Below are 23,857 nucleotides of genomic sequence, written 5' to 3' on the forward strand. Positions count from 1 at the left end.
CACATGCCATGGGCACTGCTATGTGCAAGTAATCAAAGTGCTCAGAAAATGAGTTTACATTGTTCACTGCTGAAATACACAAATGTCAGAAAGTGACTGTGCATCAAAGCTTAGGCAAATCATCTGCTGCAAACAAACAGATTCCAATGCACATTTCAGCTTTAAACATTCCAATGCAGCACAATGACTGAACAGGACTTATTGCTAGCCAAAATGAAGTGATGCTCATAGAATAATAAGTTGCTAACATATATATGAACAAATAACTTCATTTGTAGACCAGGCCTCAGAGGTAAAAATAAACCACCCCCCTGCGTGACATAAGTTACACCAACTTAACTGCTGGTATGGACAGCGCTATGACTGGAGAACTTCTCCCACTTACATAGCTGCTGCCACTCATGGAGGTGGTTTTATTATGCCCGACGGGAGAGCTCTCGATCCAGCTGGGCCACTGCAGCACTGTATGTGTAGACATGCCCTTAGTCTCTTTCTGCATCACTTATTCACCTATAAAATGGGGATACTAGTACTTCTTTAGCTCAAGGATGTGGTGAGGATTAAATACTGTAAGGTAGTGAGATAATATGGTAATGGAGGCCATGCTACATAGCTAGATTAGACAGACAGGGATGTACTTTGATGATGTGAAAGCTAGTGACTGGGTTATAAACGAAGTAGTGCAGGCTAGTGACTTTGCCAGTAGCAAAGAGGGTGAAGCAAAGAGCAGCACTCTTTTTCATTTTTTTTCGTTCTTAGAGTCACAATCTTCCTCCCATTTCCAAGTGCCTCCATGGGTACGTACAATGCACCAGATCTATATTTGGTGCAGTGTGCTTGCCCCGGCACACTGGTACATCTCTGATAGCAGGTGTATTGTGTGGCAGAGCCAGGGCTCTACCCACACCCCACCCCTTCTGCCCACATGTTGGGGGGTAGGACACAGCAGCCCTAGACAGGTTGTTTTCCCCACTGCACAGTTACCCACAGTAGGGGTAACCCATGCAGGGGCAGGCTTAAGGAAATTTTTACACCCCCTGCCAATTCACCCACATAGCCACACAAGCTGGGCCACAATTTGGCCCTCAGGAATGATACAGGAAGAGACCCGTACTTTTTAGCTACTAGAACCACTACCTTCCAGGGTTGTAAATAAAACAATCCAAAGGTTTGAAGAGGAGCATTTGTGTGAACTCAGCGTTAGATTAGACTACAAATTGGAACGGTGAGCCAACAGGGTGAAGCCATATAATCTCTTCACAGAGCACCCATAGACATGATTTATATTCTGATGGGAAAAAGGAACAGACCTTTCTCAAATCCATCTTGGAGAAACTTGATAATAGAGCCCATTCATCTGGGTCAGACCCAGAAGTACAACTCTTCTTACATCCTTTAGCATATGACAGAGGCCTCCTTTTTTCTGGATGACAGCAAAGTTGAAAGAACCTTGTCTGAAAGGCCAAAATCCTGGTATATCACCTTCATGCAAGCCAAGTCTTGACAGGTGGTAATGGAGAACGATTAGAAAGATCACAGGTTCTAGTATCATTTGTAACATGTTACACACCATAATCTGCTCAACTAGTTGGATATTATCAAAAGCAGATACAATGTGTTTTCCTTGGCTCTGCTTATGAGCCACAAGAATAGAGGGATGGGAGAAGACATGCAGAGTACGCTGAAGAAAGTTTGTTTTCCAAATGTCCTGAGTTGAGAACACATCTACTACTGAGGACTGAAACCCTGTCATCAGAAAACAGATATAGTTATTTCTTCAGTATCTATTCTCCAAGGGAAATCACAGTTCGCTGAGTAAATCTATTGTCTGATTCAACTTTCCTGGCTGGTATCAGGACCTGACATCAGTGCTCAAAACTCAAAGATTGAAGACAATGATGTAAGGCTCTGATTGATGTTCTCTGAACTAACTTGTTGTTCATGAGGGTGCATCGAGGCACCACAAGATGAAGTCTGAGGATCTTTTGGTAGAAAGGTAACTGTGGGGATGAAGGGCAACTGGACCTAGTCAGGGCCTTCAAAGATCTTGAATTACAATCCAAACACCTTGGTGCTTATAAATATAAAACTCTGGAGTGTCCTTATCACTACTTTTATATGTATCTTTCTAGTGCTGAAGCTCATTTCCTGCATAGTCTCATGGTATCTTTCTACTACTGAAGCTGGTTTGCTGCATGCCTTTATAAATACTTTTGGTATATTAATGCTGGGGATTTCATATTTTAAAATGTATTCCATTTGAATTATTTAAATGGGAAAAGAAGAGAAATACTTCATTTGGGAGTCACAACAGAGCAGGGGAAATGTCCAAAGTATAAAATATTCAATACCCCTAGCTGTGACTGCAAACCCAAAACCAAACCCCCAAAACCTGGCAAGATTTTCCTTGTGTAACAAAGGCGATAACTGAAATTTGCCAAAGCCCAAATCACTTCACCTCATCCCATACCTAATTTTTAAAAACTGAACAACAGTTTCATCAGGTTATTTCTTTATGTTGTACATAATGGTCATCTTGGAGCGCCCCATGTTTCCTTCTGGTTCCCAAAAATTCATTTTACATATTACACATCACTGAAATGCAATTAATTATCTGAAACATCTGCAGAACATCTTATGTGCTGCTGCTCCTGCCTAATGCTTCATTATTAAACTTTCATATGCTAATCATCTGTGAAGGCAGTGAATAGCCTGCACAGGTCACATCCAGTAACGTTTTGGCTACTGTGACAAAGCTCTGTGCTTGCCTCCGTGAGTCCCGCGTTTCCTTGCAGATTTCGCTAGCCTCAGAGGCTCACTGTGATCCTCCACGTAACCCTTCTCTCTCTAGAGACAAGGGTCACAGTCTACTGAGCCATTTTCATCATAAGCCAGCGAGGGAGGTGAGAAGTTATCCTTCCTTACTCAGTCTCTGTTGTCTCCCAGTCTCAGTGATTAATCAGGGGGCAAAGGGCGGGGGAGCCCGGGACCACCCTCTACTCCGGGATCCAGCCCAGGGATCCTAATAGTATCCACTGTGGTAGCTGACCTTTAGAAACATGACATGTACAATTCCCTGGGCTACTTCCCCCACAGCAGCCCTCAGTTCCTGAAGCTCCACTTCTCCCTTACCTCTGGGCCTCGTTCCCTGTACCTGATATGGTGCGTACTGCTCAGTCTCTCCAACAGCGCAACTTCCTCCCACAGCTCCTGACATGCACACCCACCTGACCAACTGGGAGGCTTTTAACTAGTTTCAGCCAGCCCCTGATTGGCTTCAGGTGTCCCAAACAACCTAGCATTCTCCCTGCCTTCTGGAAAGTTCTTAATTGGCCCCAGGTGTCTTAACTGACCTGGAGCTGCCATTTCACTTATCCTGGTACCAGAGATTTGTTTATCCTGGAGCTAATATATCTATCTCCCACTATTTTTTCTATAGCCATCTGGCCTTGCCCCGTCACACTACACATTAAAAAAAAGTCAGTAGGAATCCTGAGTGGGTATCAGGTTGGGAGATCTAACTGTTGCTGCTGCCACCACACTTTATAATTATTATTTTATTACACTTTTTGTTCATTTGCAATCCAGAAGCACAATGTGTGTGAAGTGCATATATCAGACTCAGTATTCTTCTGGTTATTACTTTACATTTAACAACAGTGAGATGACTGAGAACCAGGTTAGGAGGTCTATCTAACTCTCTTCCTGATGGTGCTTCCATCCCTCTTCTCTTGATGGGGTATGGTTTTTATCATTCATTGGGTGCACTCCAACATCATCTCCTTCTGGGTGCTCTTAAGGTGTGCCCACATTGCCACAGTCCCTTAACTGATACTGCAAGCCACCTCATTCCCACATTGTTTTTATTTAACATCACTTCTCAAGCTCTGGTTCTCATTCACAGGAAAGCATCTCCAAATGCTGGACCCTCTGTCCCCTTTTTCATCCCCATTAGTTATCATTGCAGCCCCCTCTCCTGTTCATTCTTCTTTTTCCCTTACATAACCAAAAAGAATGTGTGTGGGGTATCTAAACAATAAGGCTCTTTCACTCTCTGTTCCATCCACGCACTCTGCGCATCTAACAACTCAGAAAAGAAAATAACCAAAGATGGTTACTTTCCCACTTCTCCTCAGAATTTCATGAGCACGATTTACACATGAAAGGGGTTTTTTTTTCATTCTTCAATGTTTTACAATGAAAAATATGTATAGCTAAAAAATGTTGACTGGCAAAATTTTGAAAAACAAAATGTTGGGGTCAGGGAATTTTCTGAAATGCAAGAGTTTGAACTGAGCTCTCAACACAGTGGTCTGGCTAATGCACCAATTGACTACATCACTTAATTCTCAGCCTTTACTTCCATCCAATATCTTTGTCCACCTGTCCCAGGGTACTGATGGTGCAGGGTGTTGAATTCTCTCAACTCTGAATGATTGCAATGGAAGTTGAGGGTACTCAGCACCTTGCAGGAGCCAACCCTTAGTTAGTAATCCTGTTCCATTCTGACAAGAAGATTTTACCTTAACGCCCCTCTGTAATAATTTTAAACCAAATAGATTTAACAGCACCGAACCTAATTCCAACAACATTCCCCCTGGGAGTGATATTAACCAAATTCCAACATGAAAAAGGAGAAAAACGTTCTATTGTGAAAGGTCACCAGGACAGGAGGAAAAACAAATGACATAATTAAAATAGGAAGGTATAGAAAGCCCAGATAGGAGGTTTAAATTGAGAAAGCTCATACAATACTGTCCACAACGATGTCTCTGGTAAGGTGATATAGATTTTGAGTTGGAAATATGCAAATAAATGGAGATTACCTTCTCAAATAACAGAAGTTCAAGTAAAATGAACAAAGACTATTCAAAGCAAAGAATACTTGAACTGCTATATTTTATCTAGGACATTTTAGGAGAACTAAAAATGCCATCCCTGTCAGCTCGTAGCACAGTTGTAATTTCCTTCAACATGAAGTCCCCAACTTCAAATCTTTATGTTTATGACAGCTAGGTAGGCTATCCCCAACTCCAAAAGGAGTTATCATGGGGATATGCACAGAACTGAGAGTCTGGGTTCCAGACTGGGTTCCAGTCATGACTCTGCCATTGACTCTGCATGCATCAATTGTCCTATCTTTGAAATGGGGATAAAAATAAATTACCCAGCATAAAGGGTGCTTAGTTAACAATTGTAAAGTGTTTTGAGGTTCTCAGATGAAATGTGCTGCTGGCCAAAATTATTGAAAGATGAGTTGTCTCTGAAACCAGGCACACAGTGTCTCAAGTTGTACATCCAAAAGCTGAGTCAACCACAAAAAACAAACAAACAAACCCCTTCCACACACAACAACACACACTTCTAAAAACTTTTCTGCATACATGGGGGAAGTATTATTATGAATGTTACTCACAAATCAAATGGTGTTTAAATCAGTATCTAAACTTCAGATCTTACTAACCATACTTTAGGGAAATTTGCAACTAAAGAAAGAAACAGATTAGATGGGAGGGGTTACAGGCCTGGGGCCACAGGTTTTGCCCTTTGTGGCTTCTCACATCCCAGACTTGGAAAGTATGAGCTGTGATACTGAGAAAGGTAAGAAGCCAGCAGAGCCCACAGTAAAAAATGAGTTTGCATCATCTGTCATTAAAACTTCTTGCCAACAGGGTCATTCCCTATTAAATTACCACTTGTCAATGTTTAAAATACTGATTGATAAATGACTGTGCCAAAACTGATAACATGACAGCTTTTATTTTCTAATATTCTTGGTTACTACATTCTGCTACTTCAGTATACAGATAGAGTACATATTTTTTTTCAAGTACTTTAGTGAAAGACAATTTAATCTAATAAAAAACTAACAGGTAGTGTATAATGATTGGTCCTGATATACATTACATGCTAGCCCTCTTGCCAAAATAAACCTACTAGTGATGTAGTGATATGGATAGATCCAAGTTTCACATTTCATCAAATGCTAGTAATCTGTTTTATCAATATAAACTGCATTTTAATGAAAAATTCTTTTCTTCAGTACACTTCACTTTTAATGCCCTAGAGTATAATAATTCGTTCATGCTGTAGAACAAGAATATTTTACAAGACCTTAACTCTCTAGAGAAATTTCTCTGTAAATACAACATGCAGGTTTTATGGGAATGTGTTGTATGCAACATGAGTAGTACCCAACATAATAAAAAACTAGGTTGTACAAGGAATTCAGCTTAAGTATCCTTCTGAGCTATTGTAAGATTAAATGATTACTATGATATCATTTAACTGAAAAATTCTGCAATAGGTAAAAAAAAAGTCAACAAAACTATTTTTTCCCTCTGAACAGCTAAAAAGAAATTAGTTTTAAACAGTTTTGCAACACAAATAAGTTTCAATGGACAGGTGAGACTACTAAGCCAGATCTCCATTGTGGGGGAGCTGTTAGTACTGTACTCACTGCCACAGGATTCTGGCTGTGAAGCTGATATATCTGGCCCCAGGGGGGTCAGTCTAGTGCAAAAGTAATCCTCTGGAGATGTAGAACTGGGGTAGAAGCTAGTGCACCATCTTCCATCCCTGTAGTTAGCACAAGAGGAATGACTAAAAGAAAGGGGGAATGACTGCAACACGTCTAAAATGTGCCAGTTCCCAGCTGTATTTCTGACCCCTTACTCTTAACAGTCAGCATAAGACAGAGTGGCCCAATGCCATTTTAACTTGCACCAGGTGACCAACCCTTCACACAATGGCCGGAGGACTGCAAGAGTGCACAGTTGAGCTTTATGCCCATTTCCATCTCCCTCACAACCTGTGCCGTGTGTATTTCCAGGATCTTTATTGCATAATAGCCTGATTTTTTTAACACAGTAGAAGTAAACTTTAAATGTCAAGATTTACTTGCACAGGGGGTGAGGATGGAGGTAAAGTCAGGGTGCCAGTTGTGACTGCCTTGGCCCTAGCTGCAGCCCCAATATAAGAGAGAAGCTGTTAGGCTGCTCCATATCTTATGTCAACTTACTACACACTCTAGTTGCAACGGGTTCCATACCCAGCTCTTGTGAAAGTCTAATCACTTGTGGATATGAGTCTTCTCCTGTTTGTTGACAGTTTTATTTTTTCAGCACATCAAATTTAAAGTGCATATAGTACCAGATACTACCAAGTTGACTTAAAAAAAATCTCGTTTTCTCTTACTATAATCTTAATCCTCTGTCTTCTTTTTTTATCTGTTATCCCATCTGTCCTTTGTCTAACTTGTATTGTAATCTCTTTAGAACACACATATAACTTAAAACATGTTTGCAAAACACTATCTATAGCTCTATAGCTATAATTATAGCTCTTCTAGGACTCCAAAAAATTTATAAATGATAATGAAGATTTACTACAGCTATGGCAGCATTAATAGTAACTGACATTTATATAGCACATTTCATCTAAATTAACACCAAACTGTCTCCCATTCAAGAACTGACCTAGTCTGACCCTGCTTTGCTTGTGAGCTGAAGGTGGTATGGGTGCAGTTGGACCAGTAGAAATCAAAATGTTGAAAGCAGTACAAAGTATCATCAAAGAACCTACATAACTGTTCCAGTTATGTTTACTTGCATTTGAATGTCCGTGGACAAAAAGATAATGTTATTGAAAAGGCAATTTTTGTTTTTGTGTCCCCTTCCTCATTTTCAAAAATGAAAAAAATAGCAAAACCACAAATTTAATACTACATATTATGTTACAATACAATTAAGAGTCTGAGTTAAACAAAAAAGACATTATAAGGTAATTCTAAATCGCATTGGATTTAACTCACTGTTTTGTACAGAAGTATGGCAGCACATATGGCCTGTAAAATCACCTACTGTTCCGCATCCCTTGTAATACTTATGCACAATGGAGTGACAGTCTTAACTCAGAATTTTGTTTGCTTTTTAAATTTAAAATTATTGTAAGACAGTTATTTTTACATATATACTGTATCAGACTGTAAAACTATACCAATTAAAAAGTAAGTGATACAGTAGTATTATATCAGGGCTGGTTCTGACACTACAGAGCACAACATGAAAGCCAATCTACATGTACGTGGTTAGAAATAGCTGAAGATAGCCACTGGGAAAAGGATGGGGTCAGTCAATTTCCTGTTCCAGACTCCCAAACAGTGACTCTTTCCTCCTCTTCCCAGTGTTTGAAAAGAACTACTGTCTAATCACTTCCCTAGGGAAAACTGACAGAGCTATTTTTAGCTCAGGAAGAGGGAGCAGATCTGTGATCACAGGACCTCATCTGTTCTGTCTTCGTTCCCTTTTCCTGGGACCACAGCACTGATAACAGACAGAAGAGATCTCTGTGCAGTAAGTCAGAGTATGCATCTCTCTAACAGTTTTTGAGTCCCCAAGCTTAGGGAAGGAGAGACAGGGATTTACTCCAAGAGGAAGATAAGTGAGGGAAACTGTCCCTCCTCCTCCCCCTTAGGAGTAGAGGACAGAAAGGGTTTAAGTAATCCAGAGAGGATAGGACTTCAGGGAGACTGGAGAGGGGCACAGAGGAGAGAGACTGGTATACTGAGGATAAAGGAAGGAAACTGCCTCCACTTCATATGTTCTGGCTAGAAAAGACATAAGACGGCTACTAACCTTTGGAACTGTTGTTCTTCGAGATGTGTTGCTCATATCCATTCCAATTAGGTGTCTGCGTGCCACGTGCACGATTGTCAGAAGATTTTTACCCCAGAAACACTCAGTGGGTTGGCTGAGGTGCCCCCTGGAGTGGTGCCTTCATGGCGCTGGATATATGCCCCAGTGCCCCCTCCGTTCCTTCTTGCCGGCTACTCCGACAGAGGGGAAGGAGGGCGGGTTTGGAATGGATATGAGCAACACATCTCGAAGAACAACAGTTACAAAGGTGAGTAACTGTCTTTTCTTCTTCGAGTGCTTGCTCATATCGATTCCAATTAGGTGACTCCCAAGTCTTACCTAGGTGGTGGGGTCGGAGTGAGATGTCATGGAGTGAAGGACTGCTGAACCAAATGCAGCATCACCCCTGGACTGCTGAATTATCGCATAGTGGACAGCAAAGGTATGCACCGATGACCAGGTCGCTGCCCTATATATCTCCTGTATGGGTACGTGTGCCAGGAAAGCAGATGATGACGCCTGAGCCCACGTGGAGTGGGCGGTAAGGTGCGTAGTTGGGACACCAGCCAAGTCATAGCATGCACGGATGTATGATGTGATCCAGGACAAGATGTGCTGGGAGACCAGAAGGCCCTTCATCCGGCCTGCCACAGCAACAAATAGCTGTGACGTTTTCCTGAAAGGTTTCGTTCGCTCGATGTAGAAGGCGAGGGCCCTGCGAACGTCCAAGGAGTGCAGCTGTTGTTCCCGTCGAGAGGCGTGTGACTTCGAGTAGAAGATGGGGAGGAAGATGTCTTGGTTGAGATGGAAGGCAGACGCCACTTTAGGGAGGAAGGCCGGGTGGGGTCGCAGCCGTATCTTGTCCTTATGGAACACCGTATACGGCGGTTCCGAATTGAGTGCCCTGAGCTCAGACACATGCCTCGCCGAAGTGATAGCTACGAGGAAGGCTGTCTTCCAGGAAAGGTACAGGAGCGAGCAGGTGGCCATCGGACCAGGTTAAGATCCCATGTAGGGACCGGTTGTCGAATTTGTGGGAACAGGCGCTCCAACCCCTTGAGAAATCTGCTGACCATGGGATTGGAGAAGACTGAATGCCCATTTTTGCCCAGGTGGAAAGCCGAAATAGCTGCCAGGTGCACTCTGATGGATGATATTGCCAAGCCCTGCTGTTTTAAGGACAGGAGATAGTCCAAGATGATAGGTACTGATGTCTGTAGCAGGGCCGTATGACTCTGAGCGCACCAGCAGGAAAAATGCTTCCACTTGGCTAAGCACGTGGACATGGTAGAGGGCTTCCTGCTACCCAAAAGGATCTGCTGTACCAAGCGAGAGCAGCACAGCTCAGATTGAGTTAGCCATGCAGCATCCATGCTGTGAGGTGGAGAGATTGCAGGTCAGGATGACAGAGTCATCCATGGTCCTGAGTGATCAGGTCTGGCCACAGCGGGAGTGGAATTGGGGTGTCCACTGACAGCTCGAGGAGAGTGGTATACCAGTGCTGCCTGGGCCACACTGGGGCAACCAAAATCAGACGGGCTTTGTCCCTGCGCAGCTTGAGCAGGACCCTGTGGACTAGCGGGAATGGAGGGAAGGTGTAGCACAGGTCATCCTTCCACTGTATGAGGAAGGCATCTGACAGGGAACCCGGAGAGCGTCCTTGTAGAGAGCAGAACACTTCGCATTTCCGATTCTTGCAAGAGGTGAATAGGTCTATCAGGGAAAGCCCCACTTCAGGAAGACAGAGTGGATGACGTCCGGGCGAACTGACCACTCGTGAGTCTGAAATGATCTGCTGAGGTGGTCCGCTAAGGTGTTCTGGACTCCAGGGAGAAATGACGCCACCAGATGGATCGAGTGGGCTATACAGAATTCCCACAGAAGAGTGGCCTCCTGACAGAGGGGGGATGACCGGGCTCCCCCTTGCTTGTTGATGTAAAACATGGCTGTTGTGTTGTCTGTGAGGACTGCAACACAAAGGCCTTGAATGCGCTCTCGGAATGCCTGACACGCCAGGCGCACAGCATTGAGTTCCCATAGGTTGATGTGCAGGGATAATTCTCCCGCCGACCATAGCCCCTGTGTACAGAGGATCCCGAGGTGGGCTCCCCATCCCAGGGATGACACATCCGTGACTAAAGGTAGAGGAGGCCTGGGATCACTTTAAATCAAAGCTGCAGAAGCTATCGGAAGCCTACATCCCAAGAAAGGGGAAAAAATTCATAGACAGGAGTTGTAGACCAAGCTGGATGAGCAAGCATCTCAGAGAGGTGATTAAGAAAAAGCAGAAAGCATACAGGGAGTGGAAGATGGGAGGGATCAGCAAGGAAAGCTACCTTATTGAGGTCAGAACATGTAGGGATAAAGTGAGAAAGGCTAAAAGTCAAGTAGAGTTGGACCTTGCAAAGGGAATTAAAACCAATAGTAAAAGGTTCTATAGCCATATAAATAAGAAGAAAACAAAGAAAGAAGAAGTGGGACCACTAAACACTGAGGATGGAGTGGAGGTCAAGGATAATTTAGGCATGGCCCAATGTCTAAACAAATACTTTGCCTCAGTCTTTAATAAGGCTAAAGAGGATCTTAGGGATAACGGTAGCATGACAAATGGGAATGAGGATATGGAGGTAGATATTACCATATCAGAGGTAGAAGCCAAACTCAAACAGCTTAATGGGACTAAATCGGGGGTCCCAGATAATCTTCATCCAAGAATATTAAAGGAATTGGCACCCGAAATTGCAAGCCCATTAGCGAGAATTTTTAATGAATCTGCAGAAGTGCTCGGGCTAGGCCTGAGTCTAAGACTGCTCCTATGCATTCTACCCTCTGGATTTGTACCAGAGTAGGTTTCGCAACATTGAGCAGGAGGCCCAGTTGATTGAACATGTTCATGGTGAGCTGGACATGAGACTGCATCTGATCCCTGGAGCGACCCCAAATAAGCCAGTCGTCGAGGTATAGGAACACTTGGATCTGTTGTCGACGAAGGGAGGCAGCCACAACAGCCATGCACTTGGTAAAACACTCTGGGGGCCACAGATAGGCCAAAAGGAAGGACGGTGAATTGAAAGTGCTGTTGATTGACCACAAAGCGAAGGAAGCGTCTGTGCGCTGGGTAGATCGCAATGTGGAAGTACATGTCCTTCATGTTGAGGGCGGCATACCAGTCTCCAGGATCTAAGGAAGGAATAATGGTCCCTAGAGAGACCATGCGGAACTTCAACTTTACCATAAATTTGTTGAGTCCACGTAGGTGCAGGATGGGCAGAAGCCCGCCCTCGGCCTTGGGGATTAGGACGTAGCGGGAGTAAAAACCCCTGCCTCTTGACTCTCTTGGAATCTCCTCTATCGCCCCCACAGCTAGGAGTGATTGGACCTTCTGTAGAAGGAGGTTCTCGTGAGAAGAGTCTCTGAAGAGGGACCGGGTAGGAGGGTTTTTGGGGGAAAGAAAATTGAAGGGAGTAACCCCTTTCCACTATGCAAGGACCCAACGGTCTGATATTATGTGAGACCACGCACAGAGGAAATGGGAGAAACGATCTTGGAAAGGCAGGGAAGGATCCTGAATGGAGACTGGTGCTCCGTTCTCGGGCGCACCTTCAAAAGTTCTGCTTAGGCCCAGCCGATGGCTTGGGAGGGCCCTGGCCGGCTTGGTGGCCAGTTTGTCTTCTTCTACCACCTCGGCCGCATCTTCTAAAGAAGTCCTGTGTTGGCCGACGGGGAGGGTAGGATCTCTGAGGCTGCGGTCTGAAGGGCCTTCTCTGCGTTACTGGGGTATGCGTTCCCAGAGAGCACATAATAGTTCTCGAGTCCTTCAGACTCTACAGCCTTGAGTCTGTTTTGTCTGAGAATAGGTCCTGGCCATCAAAGGGTAGGTCCTGGAGGGTCTGCTGCAACTCTGGTGGTAAGCAGAGACCTGCAGTCATGAGATGCGGTGCATGGCTATGCCTGAGGCCAGGGTCCTAGCCGCCGAGTCCACCACGTCCAGAGAGGCTTGTAGGAAGGTTCTGGCCACCTTCTTGTCCTCCTTGACTAGAGCCCCAATTTCCTCTCTGGACTCCTGTGGAACAAACTCTTTGAATTTCTCCATAGAGTGCCACGAATTATAATCGTATCTACTCAGGACTGCCTGCTGATTGGCCACCCTGAACTGCAAGCCTCCAGCAGAGTACACCTTGCGCCCAAACAAGTCGAGGCGCCTAACGTCCTTTGATTTGGGCACTGAGGCCTGCTGACCATGCTGTTCCTTCTCGTTGACCGAAGCCACAACAAGGGAACACGGTTGGGGGTGTGGGTAGAGGTACTCATACTCTTTTGAGGGGACAAAGTACTTCCTTTCCACCCCCTTGGTCGTAGGTGGAATAGAGGCTGGCGATTGCCAGATTGTCTAGGCATTGGCCTGTATAATCCATATGACTGGGAGGGCCACCCTGGATGGTGCCTCCACGGACAGAATGTTGACCACCGGGTCCTCTACCTCCACCATCTCCTCTACCTGGAGGTTCATATTGCGCGCCACCCTGTGGAGCAGCTCCTGGAGGGCACGGAGGTCCATAGGAGGAGGGACCAAAACCGTAGTCTCTTCCTCTGCCTCATCAGGCGAGTACGAGGAAGATACCCCTGGGACTAAGGGAAACTGGATGGGGTCCTCATGTGGAGGAACTTGTTGCCCAAGGTCCACCACGCTAGGGGCGTGGGCCTGTGTTGGCACTGGAGCAGTCCCCTCAGAACTCCCGGGGGAGGGCAGGAGCAGGGAGACACAGTGGCCTCCGGTACTCGGGGCCCTGAAGGGGTGGAACGGAAAGCCCCTGAAGGAACCCCTTAGGCCTGATGGTATGTGCAGGGGTTCAAAAAAGACCACTGTGGAGGTCCTTGGCCCAGGTCCTTGCCTTCATTCAGCCACTGTCCTGCACCGTCCTCGCTCTGGTCCTGGGCGTGGTGGCCACCTTGTGAGCATGACGACATGGAGGCGGAGCGAGACAGACAAGGCGGTGCCGAATGTGTTGGTGCAGAGTCCCCTTGTGCTGTACGGTGCCGGGGACCAGTGGCGAGATGTAGAACAGTACCGAGATATCGATCAGTGCCTGCAGTTGTATCGGTACCGGGAGCCTGATCTGGATCTCGACGGTGACCTTCGACGAGACCGGCACCGGGATCGGCTCTGGATCGAGTGCTGCTCTGACCGGTACCAGGAGCGGTGCCGAAAGTCCAATCGGTATTGGCCGTACTGCAATTTGGATCTTCGCGAGCCGGAGCGGCGTCGCGAGTACTACCAGCACTGAGAACGGGATCGGTGCCGGGACTGTGAGCGATGCCATGAAAGGTGCCAGGACCAAGATCGGGACTGGGACCGGTGCTGCCCTGCTTCACTCGGCGACGGCAGTCGTATCAGGGACGGTAGTCGTATCAGGGACGGCTGCAGGGGAGTCGGCTCTGTGAGCGCGATCAAGTCCCGCGCTGTAGAGAAGGTCTCCAGCGTGGAGGGCAGCCTTAGCTCGACTGCGGTGTGTACTGGGGAGCTAACATGCACCGGAGTCGATGGCCCTTGCGGCGCTGGAGTCGACGGTGCAGGAGCTGTTACTTATCCTGTGCGCTCCAGCAATGGACGCGGCTCTGGCTGAGGTGCGGGAAGTGTCGGTGGCTGTCGAACCGACAAAGAAGAAGCAGTGGGCGGCTGCTTCTTCTTCTGGCCCGGAGACAGGGACCGGTGCTGCAGTTGTGGAGGTGCCAGGGGGCCTGACGCCGGGAGTCTTTAGCAGAGTCCAAATGCGGTGCCGGACCAGTCGGTGCCGCAGGGACACTCCGCACCAAAGACGATGCCGAGTGCCAGTGCGCGGAGGAAGGGACCGGGCTAAGTGCCACCTCCATAAAGAGCTACTTGAGCCTAAAGTCCAGCTCCTTTTTGGTGCTCAGCTTGAAGGCTTTGCAAATGCAGCACTTGTCCACTTGGTGGGATTCCCCCAGACACCTTAGGCAAGAGTCGTGGCGGTCTCCTGTTGGCATCGGCTTCAGGCAAGCCGAGCAGGGTTTGAAGCCCGGAGACCCCGGCATGGGCCCTGGTACCAGGATGGGGGAGAAGACCCCACTCCACCCTACTAAGTACACTAATCTAACTACACTAACTATTAACAACTACTAACAACTATAAACAACTATTAATAACTAATTACAACTATTAACAGGTACTAAGAGAGAAAGCTAGGGAGAGTGGAGATCAGCTACGCTGCACTCCACAGTTCCAACAACCGTCACGGGCAGTAAGAAGGAACTGAGGGGGCGCTGGGTTGGCTGGGGCATATATCCAGCGCCATGAAGGTGCCACTCTAGGGGGCGCCTCAGCCAACCCACCGAGTGTTGCTGGGGTAAAAATCTTCTGACGATTGTGCACGCAGTGCCCACACACCTAATTGGAATTGATATGAGCAAGCACTCGAAGAAGAACCTGTGGCTTTGTATATCTTACTTTGCAGAGTCCTGTCAAACCTAAGTTCATCCCTGATCCTATCAATAATGAAGAAAGATGAGCACTTATACCAAATATCTTTAAAAAAATTCAAATAACTGTTAAAGATGCTGTGCTTGTTGATAAAGCAATTCTTAAATGCAGAATAAGGTAATTTAAAACTTATTTTAAACATATATTTTGCATATATAAAATGGAGTATTTCACACCATTCAACTTTTGTTTCTGTATCAATCAAAGTATTTTCTGTTACATTTTCTGCTGCATCAGAAAGCATCAATCATTCTTGACTATACCTTCATTTCATGTCTAAATATGTCTATTTGGAGTAGTAGTTTCTCTCTTTTAGGGTGTGCATGCACCTTTGGTTAATAACCATATAAAAACATAATGGGATTTGCTCAAGTAAAATTTTATATTCTGCAATCACATGGCCCTGTTCGAGGGTCAAATATGGTATACTAATGTATTTTTATTTTTTCCTATAATCACAATATTAACTTAAAATAAAGACTCTTTTTTACATATCACAATCATATTGCTAACAAGACTTTTTTTTTTGTTTTCAGAACATCTCTGCCACATAACCAAATAAAAATTGCATCTCTCTCACACACACACACACACACACACACACACACACACACACACACGTTGAAGTAAGGAATAAAATCACCTTGGTAATTTTGCCATCAGAATTTCTAAATATTTTTCCAACATCTTGGCAATATTATGCATTTTAAAAAGACTGCAGGCATTCAAATGATTGTCAGTCATGCAAATAATCACTTACTTACACTATATGAGTTTGGTCTGGATAAAGCAAATTACCATTTGAAAATAACACAAAAAACACTCTGGGCTAAGAGCTTGCTTTATGAATCTTAGCTTGGCCACAATATTTCTTAACCTTTTTCTCTTCAATCTCCATTCATCTAGATTTCACTGTAATAATACAGTCTAAATTAATAAACTGTATTCAGTTGCCATGGGTGCATTCAACATTATTTAAAACATAAATGTCTTGTAAAGAAATGGCAAATACTGGGTGCAGATAAAGCCCCAAAACCCAAGAACTTTATTCAAAGTTATGGGAAAGTTTTTTTTAATGCTCCTGTCTTTTATGATGATATTGGTTTTTGTCCAGACTGCATATTTATAACTCATTTCTAAATACAATATTTAAATGAAAATTAAAATATACATCAGCAGGTCCTATTCATATAAAAATGGAATGGATTTTTAAAAATGTGTTTTTCTAATAAGCATGTCAACAAACCACGAATTGTGTGTGCATAAAGTTATGTGCACATGCATAATAATATTTACAGACATTACTGAAATTCTGGCCTTTAGGTTAAATTTCAAATGTAACATCTGTAATATAAGAAAGCTGTCATTCCTTAGAAAGACAAAACTTAATAAAAATTAAAATTATTAATTAAAAATAATGTACATTAAAATTTAATGTAATCTGTGACAATATATTTATCATGCCTGCATACCCAAGGTCAGGCACTCATAGTGGGATTTTAAAAAGTACTTGAAGGATTTAGGAACAGGAATCCCACTGAAAGTGCCCAAATTTTCAAAGTTGCTAAGCACCCACAGCTCTCACTGGCACTCCAGAAAATCAGGCCACAGGGACGTAAATGCCTAAATTTGGGTTCAAAGGCTTAACTTTAGGCATCCATGTTTACAGATCTTGGTGTAGTGCTTTAGATTCCTGCTATCCTTTCTAAGTCTTAAAACAAATCTATACATGTCAACAAAATTTGCTAACCTAGTCTTAGTGTTAAATGACTCTTCCTTAGAGAAACCTTCCACAAATAGACAAATCCTTTGAAATTATTTGTAATGTGATAGCTGGTCCATGTTGAAGGTTTAAGGTGTGAATATTTAAACAGAATGAAACTTGAAATAAAATCAAACCCCAGACTCCTGCAGAGCCATTTAAGTTTCATTACACTGTTTCCCATCCTTATCAGCAAAAATGCAGAACCCCCTTCATGTTATTTTTAGGAACATAGTACAGTTTTGCAAACTGATTATCTCTAGTTAGTGTAAGCCCCATTGAAGCAAAGCTCCTGTTGAGGAGGAGAGTTCCTTGTGATAGAAAAAAAACAAGTGTGTTAGGTTTAATCAGAAGTGAAAAGAATCTTCAGAATGTTCCCTTTGAGCCACATAACACAACCCTTTGCTAATTTCAAGATGGGTTCTGCAGTAAGAGTAATAAAAAATGTCCTTTGTACTAACTAAGGTAGAGTGAAGAGCTACTATAACTGCAGTTAACACCAAAATTATGCAAGTTTGATCAACATTAAAGAAGTTATTTTCACCTACCTGTAAGCAATAAAACACAGAGGTAGGGGAAAAAATCTCACTACAGCATACCTAAGAAAACACTTATATAGGTCTGAATAAAGAGAGTAGATAGCTTTTCCAAATAAAACAAACCTAATAAATTACCATTGGTGAATTATCTAGTCAAACAATGTCTTCTATCTTTGCCAAAAATAAGCAGTTCCTCCTTAACATCAAACTATTCTTCTATGAGACGTACTGACTATTGACCTGCTTGGCAAATCTCCTATTGATTTCATTGGTGCAGTATCAGGTCCTAATGTGCGTACCATTAGGTTATTGAAATACTTTTGTAAATGAATGGATTTTGCAGCACAGTAACATATAACCAAATTCCCTAATTAACAATGCTTGAACCAATCAGTTAAAATTTAGCAGCAAGGGCTATCGGTTTAGAAAGATTTGAAACAAGTTATGACATAATATGGAGAATGGAGTCAAATGTACTGACCTGCTCACATCAGGAAACCTGACTGGAAAGTAAAGAACTTGGCACTTTGGTCTGATTATTTTTTCCAGATCCTTAGGCCTGTGGTCAGGAATCAGCTTCAGAAAATTTCCGATAGATGTAAGAAATGACTCCATATTAAAAGCAGAGTTGAACACCACAATATCAGCAACCAAACTGTAAAATATAGCTAGAATTAATACAATGTTCTTTAAGAAAAATCAGAATTACTTTAAAGCCAGGCTAATGTAAGATAAATATTGTGACACTAACTGGCAAAGCAAGAATTCCAAATTAAAGGTTGGGATTCCATCGTATCAGATGAATAAGAGAAAGTGTCAGCCTTAGTTGAAATTTCTTGGTTTCTGTCCATATGTTTCATCATTAAATGTTATTTAACAATTTTTATTAAAAAACATCTTTTAAAAATTGAATTATAAATGTTTATTATTATTATTATTTTGAAGAATCACAGCCATTCTGATCTTTTAAGAAAATTCTCTTTTATACGTGGGTCAATTTTTACTCATTAGATTGTAAGAATACTTTTGCTGCTATTAGCACTTATCATGAAAAAAATACATTAAATAAACTATAGTACAATCCCCCACAACCCCTTTTTGCCCCTGAATAATTTCAGAGACATCTAAAACTTTCTAAAAAAGTTAAACTGGGAAAAAGGAGATAAAATTGCTCAGTGCACGTACCTACTGAGACACCTTTGGTTAACCAAGAATTTCAGTTAACCGGAATAATTATAATTATATATTTTAAACCATGGACACATAGTCACCCTGAATCAAAATATTTGATATCGTGGAAATTTTTATAAAACAATAATCATATACAAAGTCATAACATCATAGATTAATCAATCAGTTATATATTTTTTAAAAATAATTAAGACGTAATTTTGGTACATTAGCAGAAGACAGGACATGATACAGAAAATATTTTGTCCCTCAATATTACCTCTTAAAAACAGTAGAACCAATATTTTTGCAATTTTGTTAAATTATATATGTGTGATTTCTCAGCTAAGGTTTTCAGTCTGGAGAAAAGGCAAAAGTATCAAACAATGAAAAATTGGGAATTTTATTCTGGAAGTGCTGACACAATCTTAACTATAAAAAAAAAGGAGTACTTGTGGCACCTTAGAGACTAACCAATTTATTTGAGCATGAGCTTTCGTGAGCTACAGCTCACTTCATCGGATGCATACCGTGGAAACTGCAGCAGACTTTATATATACACACAGAGAATATGAAACAATACCTCCTCCCACCCCACTGTCCTGCTGGTAATAGCTTATCTAAAGTGATCATCAGGTTGGGCCATTTCCAGCACCTGATGATCACTTTAGATAAGCTATTACCAGCAGGACAGTGGGGTGGGAGGAGGTATTGTTTCATATTCTCTGTGTGTATATATAAAGTCTGCTGCAGTTTCCACGGTATGCATCCGATGAAGTAAGCTGTAGCTCACGAAAGCTCATGCTCAAATAAATTGGTTAGTCTCTAAGGTGCCACAAGTACTCCTTTTCTTTTTGCGAATACAGACTAACACGGCTGTTACTCTGAAACCAATCTTAACTATATTGGCACAAATGTAATATTATAACAAAGTTACAAATGTTTTATGGCTATTAGATTTTCTCAGTATGTCATATTGTAATACTGACCTATGGGCCCTAAGATACATTGGGGACATGTATTCATAAGTCACTGGACTGGTGAAAAGTATATTTGAAGTGAAAACCTGTCATTCATCCTCACAACTCACACTGCTGTCTGGCCAAGAATGAAAATGGAAAATCCTCACAAAAGCAGTAGGACTCAGCAGGAAAAGCAAGGAAACATTTGAGAGAGAAATAATCCTTTTTAACTAGACCATGAGAGTTGAACTTTTTTTAAAAATCTCCCATTCCTCTCCACCTATGACTTTTTACCATTTGTTTTTCTCAAGTTAAAACAACTAGTGAGCCAGCCCACCTCTTTGAATAGACTTATAGTTGACATACAAAAGAAAAGCTTGATCTTTTACCCATTATATAATAAAGGCCTGCACATTTTGTATCTCTGCTTGCTTTTTACATTAGAAATACTAGGTTTGTCTACTCCATTTTTTGCTGAAGGTTATAAGTGTGACTGGCAAACTGGAGAGATCCTATCATCTCAAGAAACTGAAACCTGAGCTACTAAAATGGAAGGAATATTAGTCATACTATTTAAACTTTGTCAACACCTATGTAACAAACTCCTGACAAACACTTGGGAGAAAAGCTCTCTTTCCTAAAGATTAACACCACAAAACAGACTTGAGAAAGCTCCCAGCCCAGTTATCTTGTCCCCCAGGAAGCCTTTGAACAAAAACAGAAGACAAGACTTAACGTTCCTGACATTTCTAAGGTAAAAAAAAAAAAAAAACAGAAAAAACCTTAAAACATTAAAAACTTCAGGCCTTCTTTAATATCATATGGTGTGTGTGTGGGGGGGGGACAACATTTTTTTTCCTTTACAGGTGACTGCTAATAGGCAGAAACAATGTAGCTAAAATATAAACAAGATATATTCTCTTTTGCCATTAAAAATGTCCATTTGCAGAGCCAAAAAATGTTCAAAATATGTACATTATGCATTTACATTAATGTACAAAGGCAACTCTAGGCTAAACATGGAAGCGAGCTGTCACAAAAGGGTAAATACCTTTAAATCCCTCCTGGCCAGAGGAAAAACCCTTTCACCTGTAAAGGGTTAAGAAGCTAAGATAACCTCACTGGCACCTGACCAAAATGATCAATGAGGAGACAAGATACTTTCAAAGCTGGAGACGGGGGGAAACAAAGGGTCCTCTCTGTCTGTGTGATGCTTTTGCTGGGACCAGAGCAGGAATGCAGGTCAGAACTCCTGTAAAGAGTTAGTAAGCAATCTAGTTAGATATGTGTTAGATTCTGTTTTGTTTAAATGGCTGATAAAATAAGTTGTGCTGAATGAGATGTATATTCCTGGTTTAGTGTCTTTTTGTAACTTAAGGTTTTGCCTAGAGGGATTCTCTATGTTTTGAATCTGATTACTGTTTAAGGTATTTCCCTTCCTGATTTTACAGAGGTGATTCTTTTACTTTTTCTTTAATTAAAATTCTTCTTTTAAGAACCTGATTGCTTTTTCATTGTACTTAAGATCCAAGGATTTGGGTCTGTGTTCACCTATGCAAATTGGTGAGGATTTTTATCAAGCCTTCCCCAGGAAAGGGGGTGTAGTGCTTGGGAGGATATTTTGGAGGGGAGACGTTTCCAAATGGGCACTTCCCCTAATATTTTTGTTAGACACTTTGGTGGTGGTAGCATAAGGTCCAGGGACAAAAGGTAAAAGTTTGTACCTTGGGGAAGTTTTAACCTAAGCTGGTAAGAATAAGCTTAAGGGGTCTTTCATTCAGTTCCCCACATCTGAACCCTAGAGTTCAGAGTGGGGAAGGAACCTTGACACAAGCATTCTTGGATGTCTCTTCCTAACTAAGAGAAAGGTCCTGTAATATAAAAACTCAGAAAATTACAGCATTTACAATACTAAAATAAGTTAAAATACATCTTTTTTAGATATTTCCTTTCTCAGCTTCACCACCATATATTTATATCAATAAATTTCAAAATGGCTGCTACTATTTTCAAAATACATTCCAAGTACAAAGAAAAGGAGTACTTGTGGTACCTTAGAGACTAACAAATTCATGTGAGCATAAGCTTTTGTGAGCTACAGCTCACTTCATCGGATGCATTCCAAGTACAGTATAGCCATTTCACTACATTTTCACAGCATTGCTACTTAATAACTGAAGCATCTTGCAAATGCAATGACAGAAACGGATCTAGAAAATGCTCTCTATATATAAAGATTATCATTTGAGAAATCTGAATATCAACTGGCTCATTTTACAAGGATGCAAATATTTTATATGTATTTAAAAATATTCAATCCATGCTTCTAATATGTCTTCTAATAACGAATAGGTGAGATAGATCAACCAAATGAATTTATTTCAATTCAAACCAATTCAGCTTTACAGATTCACTTCGGTTTGTAGAGTGTCTAATCACAAAGCTTTTCAGTGTGCTGTTATTAACTTCTTTCATTAACTTAGATTCAGGAAATACATTTGTTTTAAGTAACAATAAAGGACAACAGCCTTTAAAATGTCTGGGTATTTTAGCACTGCACAATTTCTGAATACCAAAAGAAAGAAATGTAAGGATTTATCTGATATGTTTACTGCTCTCACTCCTTTAAAACAAACAAGCAAAACTGCAGCATTATGTTTTAATTTTTGTTTATTCCCTGGAAAAGCCCTATTTTAATTCAGTTGGATGCATTAAAATCTATAGCTCAGTAAGAGCTGATTAACTGCCTCTCTACTAAGTGTACTTGAGGTACAGCATCTTGTTTGCGATGAATGGGTATGAATTGAAAATTAGCAAAATTTACAGGTGTAGAGTGGTAGTCCTTTAGCACACAGGTAAACTTGAACAATAGCTCGAGATGAGGCTACATGTGAAGTACTTTATTACTTGTTTCTGCCAAAGCACTTGACTTAGCACCTCCTTTGGATTGTATATATTTGTATCTCAGTTTGTAACAGTGTTGTTGTTTAAGTAGCACAGGACTCTCCAGGTTTAAAAATGCTTAAAAGATGCCATTAAATAACACATAATGGTATAAGAAACACCTACCATGAAAGAATCTGGTTGTATCCATATTGGAAATCTCTTTCCTGGCACTTCTGTACAGGATATGCCAACTGGTTCTCGTGGAAGTAAAGGACCTTTTTCAATTTGCCAAGGTCAGGCCGAAGGGCAATAAGTTCAGTCAGGTTAAGCACTGAGCTTGCAAAGAGGATCCTAAGAAACAAGGAAAGTAGTGTTTACTGTCTATGAGCATGCTCAGAAGGGTCACCCTGTCCCTTCCTCTCTGCCCCCGCCCCCCCATCCCCAGAAATACATAACCCCAATAGGGGCACATCAATAGCTAAGCCTTAATACCATGTACCAGCATTCTAAGTTTTGATCTCTTAAAAAGCAGCTGCTAAGAACTCAGCTAGAAAAGCATTGAATCATTGGTCTTCTCAGCTCAGTTACAAAGAAATGCAAAATAAAAAAGCTGGACGGATTTTATTGAAAAAGGCAAGAAAAGCTGTATCTAAAGGACAAATGGAACAAAGATAAGGCTGACTGGGGAATACTTTGCTTGCCAGTTTCATTACACTTTACTTCTTTATGCAACCAACTACTGAAATTCAATATATGAGCAGGAATGGCACATGTTCATGTTATGACATAAACCCCTTTGATTTATGTAGTATACTTATCTGGTGTGGTCTTTTTCTCTCTCTCCAGCTCTTTTCCCATTTTTTTAAGCATTCTACATGACATGTTTTTGTTGTTTTGTGCCCTGCTCCCCAATATTGTGATAGTACAGTTACCATTTCATAGTCCATAAAATTGTTCATATCCTTCAAATTATATATAACTCAAGCACAAAGAAAATTAGCACACTGATTTCTTGCCCTTGATATAATTTAATAAACAATCAGAAAGTTAACTTACCTAAATGAGTAGTGTGAAATTCTGGTCCTACTCAAGTCAATGGCAAAACTCAGTTTGACTTAATAGGGCCAGGATTTCACCCATAGTATATAAGCTGATATTTAATGTCTTCTGGTAGCAGAATCGTGACGTATAGTTCCATTCTGTAGTGGCCACATATCTGTAGATATTTTTACGTATGCTAAATTCCTCAGCACCAAGGCAAATATTTGAAATCAGAAATTTATCTCAAATAAAACATTAAGCTTTCATATACGATTATAGACACAGTATGTTCCTCACTAATTTGTCAGTACATCCTTCATTCTAATGATGCAAACACAATGTTTGGTTAAAGAGTTTCTTTT

General features: G+C 41.8%; 1 protein-coding gene across 5 annotated transcripts in view; it reads right to left on the reverse strand.

Annotated features, from left to right (window-relative positions):
- The window catches only part of GTDC1 (glycosyltransferase like domain containing 1), a 283,440-nt gene that overhangs the window by 131,531 nt on the left and 128,052 nt on the right, over positions 1 to 23,857 (reverse strand). For all 5 annotated transcript variants that reach the window (XM_084642667.1, XM_084642666.1, XM_084642669.1 and 2 more), the window contains 2 exons: positions 22,638 to 22,805; positions 17,918 to 18,091 (listed from right to left, as the gene is read on the reverse strand). In XM_084642667.1, coding sequence (XP_084498793.1) covers positions 17,918 to 18,091; positions 22,638 to 22,805 — 342 coding nt within the window. The remainder of the gene's footprint in view (positions 1 to 17,917; positions 18,092 to 22,637; positions 22,806 to 23,857) is intronic.

The sequence above is a fragment of the Lepidochelys olivacea genome, assembly GCF_965140295.1.
Source record: "Lepidochelys olivacea isolate rLepOli2 genome assembly, chromosome: 11".
Classification (NCBI taxonomy): Eukaryota; Metazoa; Chordata; order Testudines; family Cheloniidae; genus Lepidochelys; species Lepidochelys olivacea.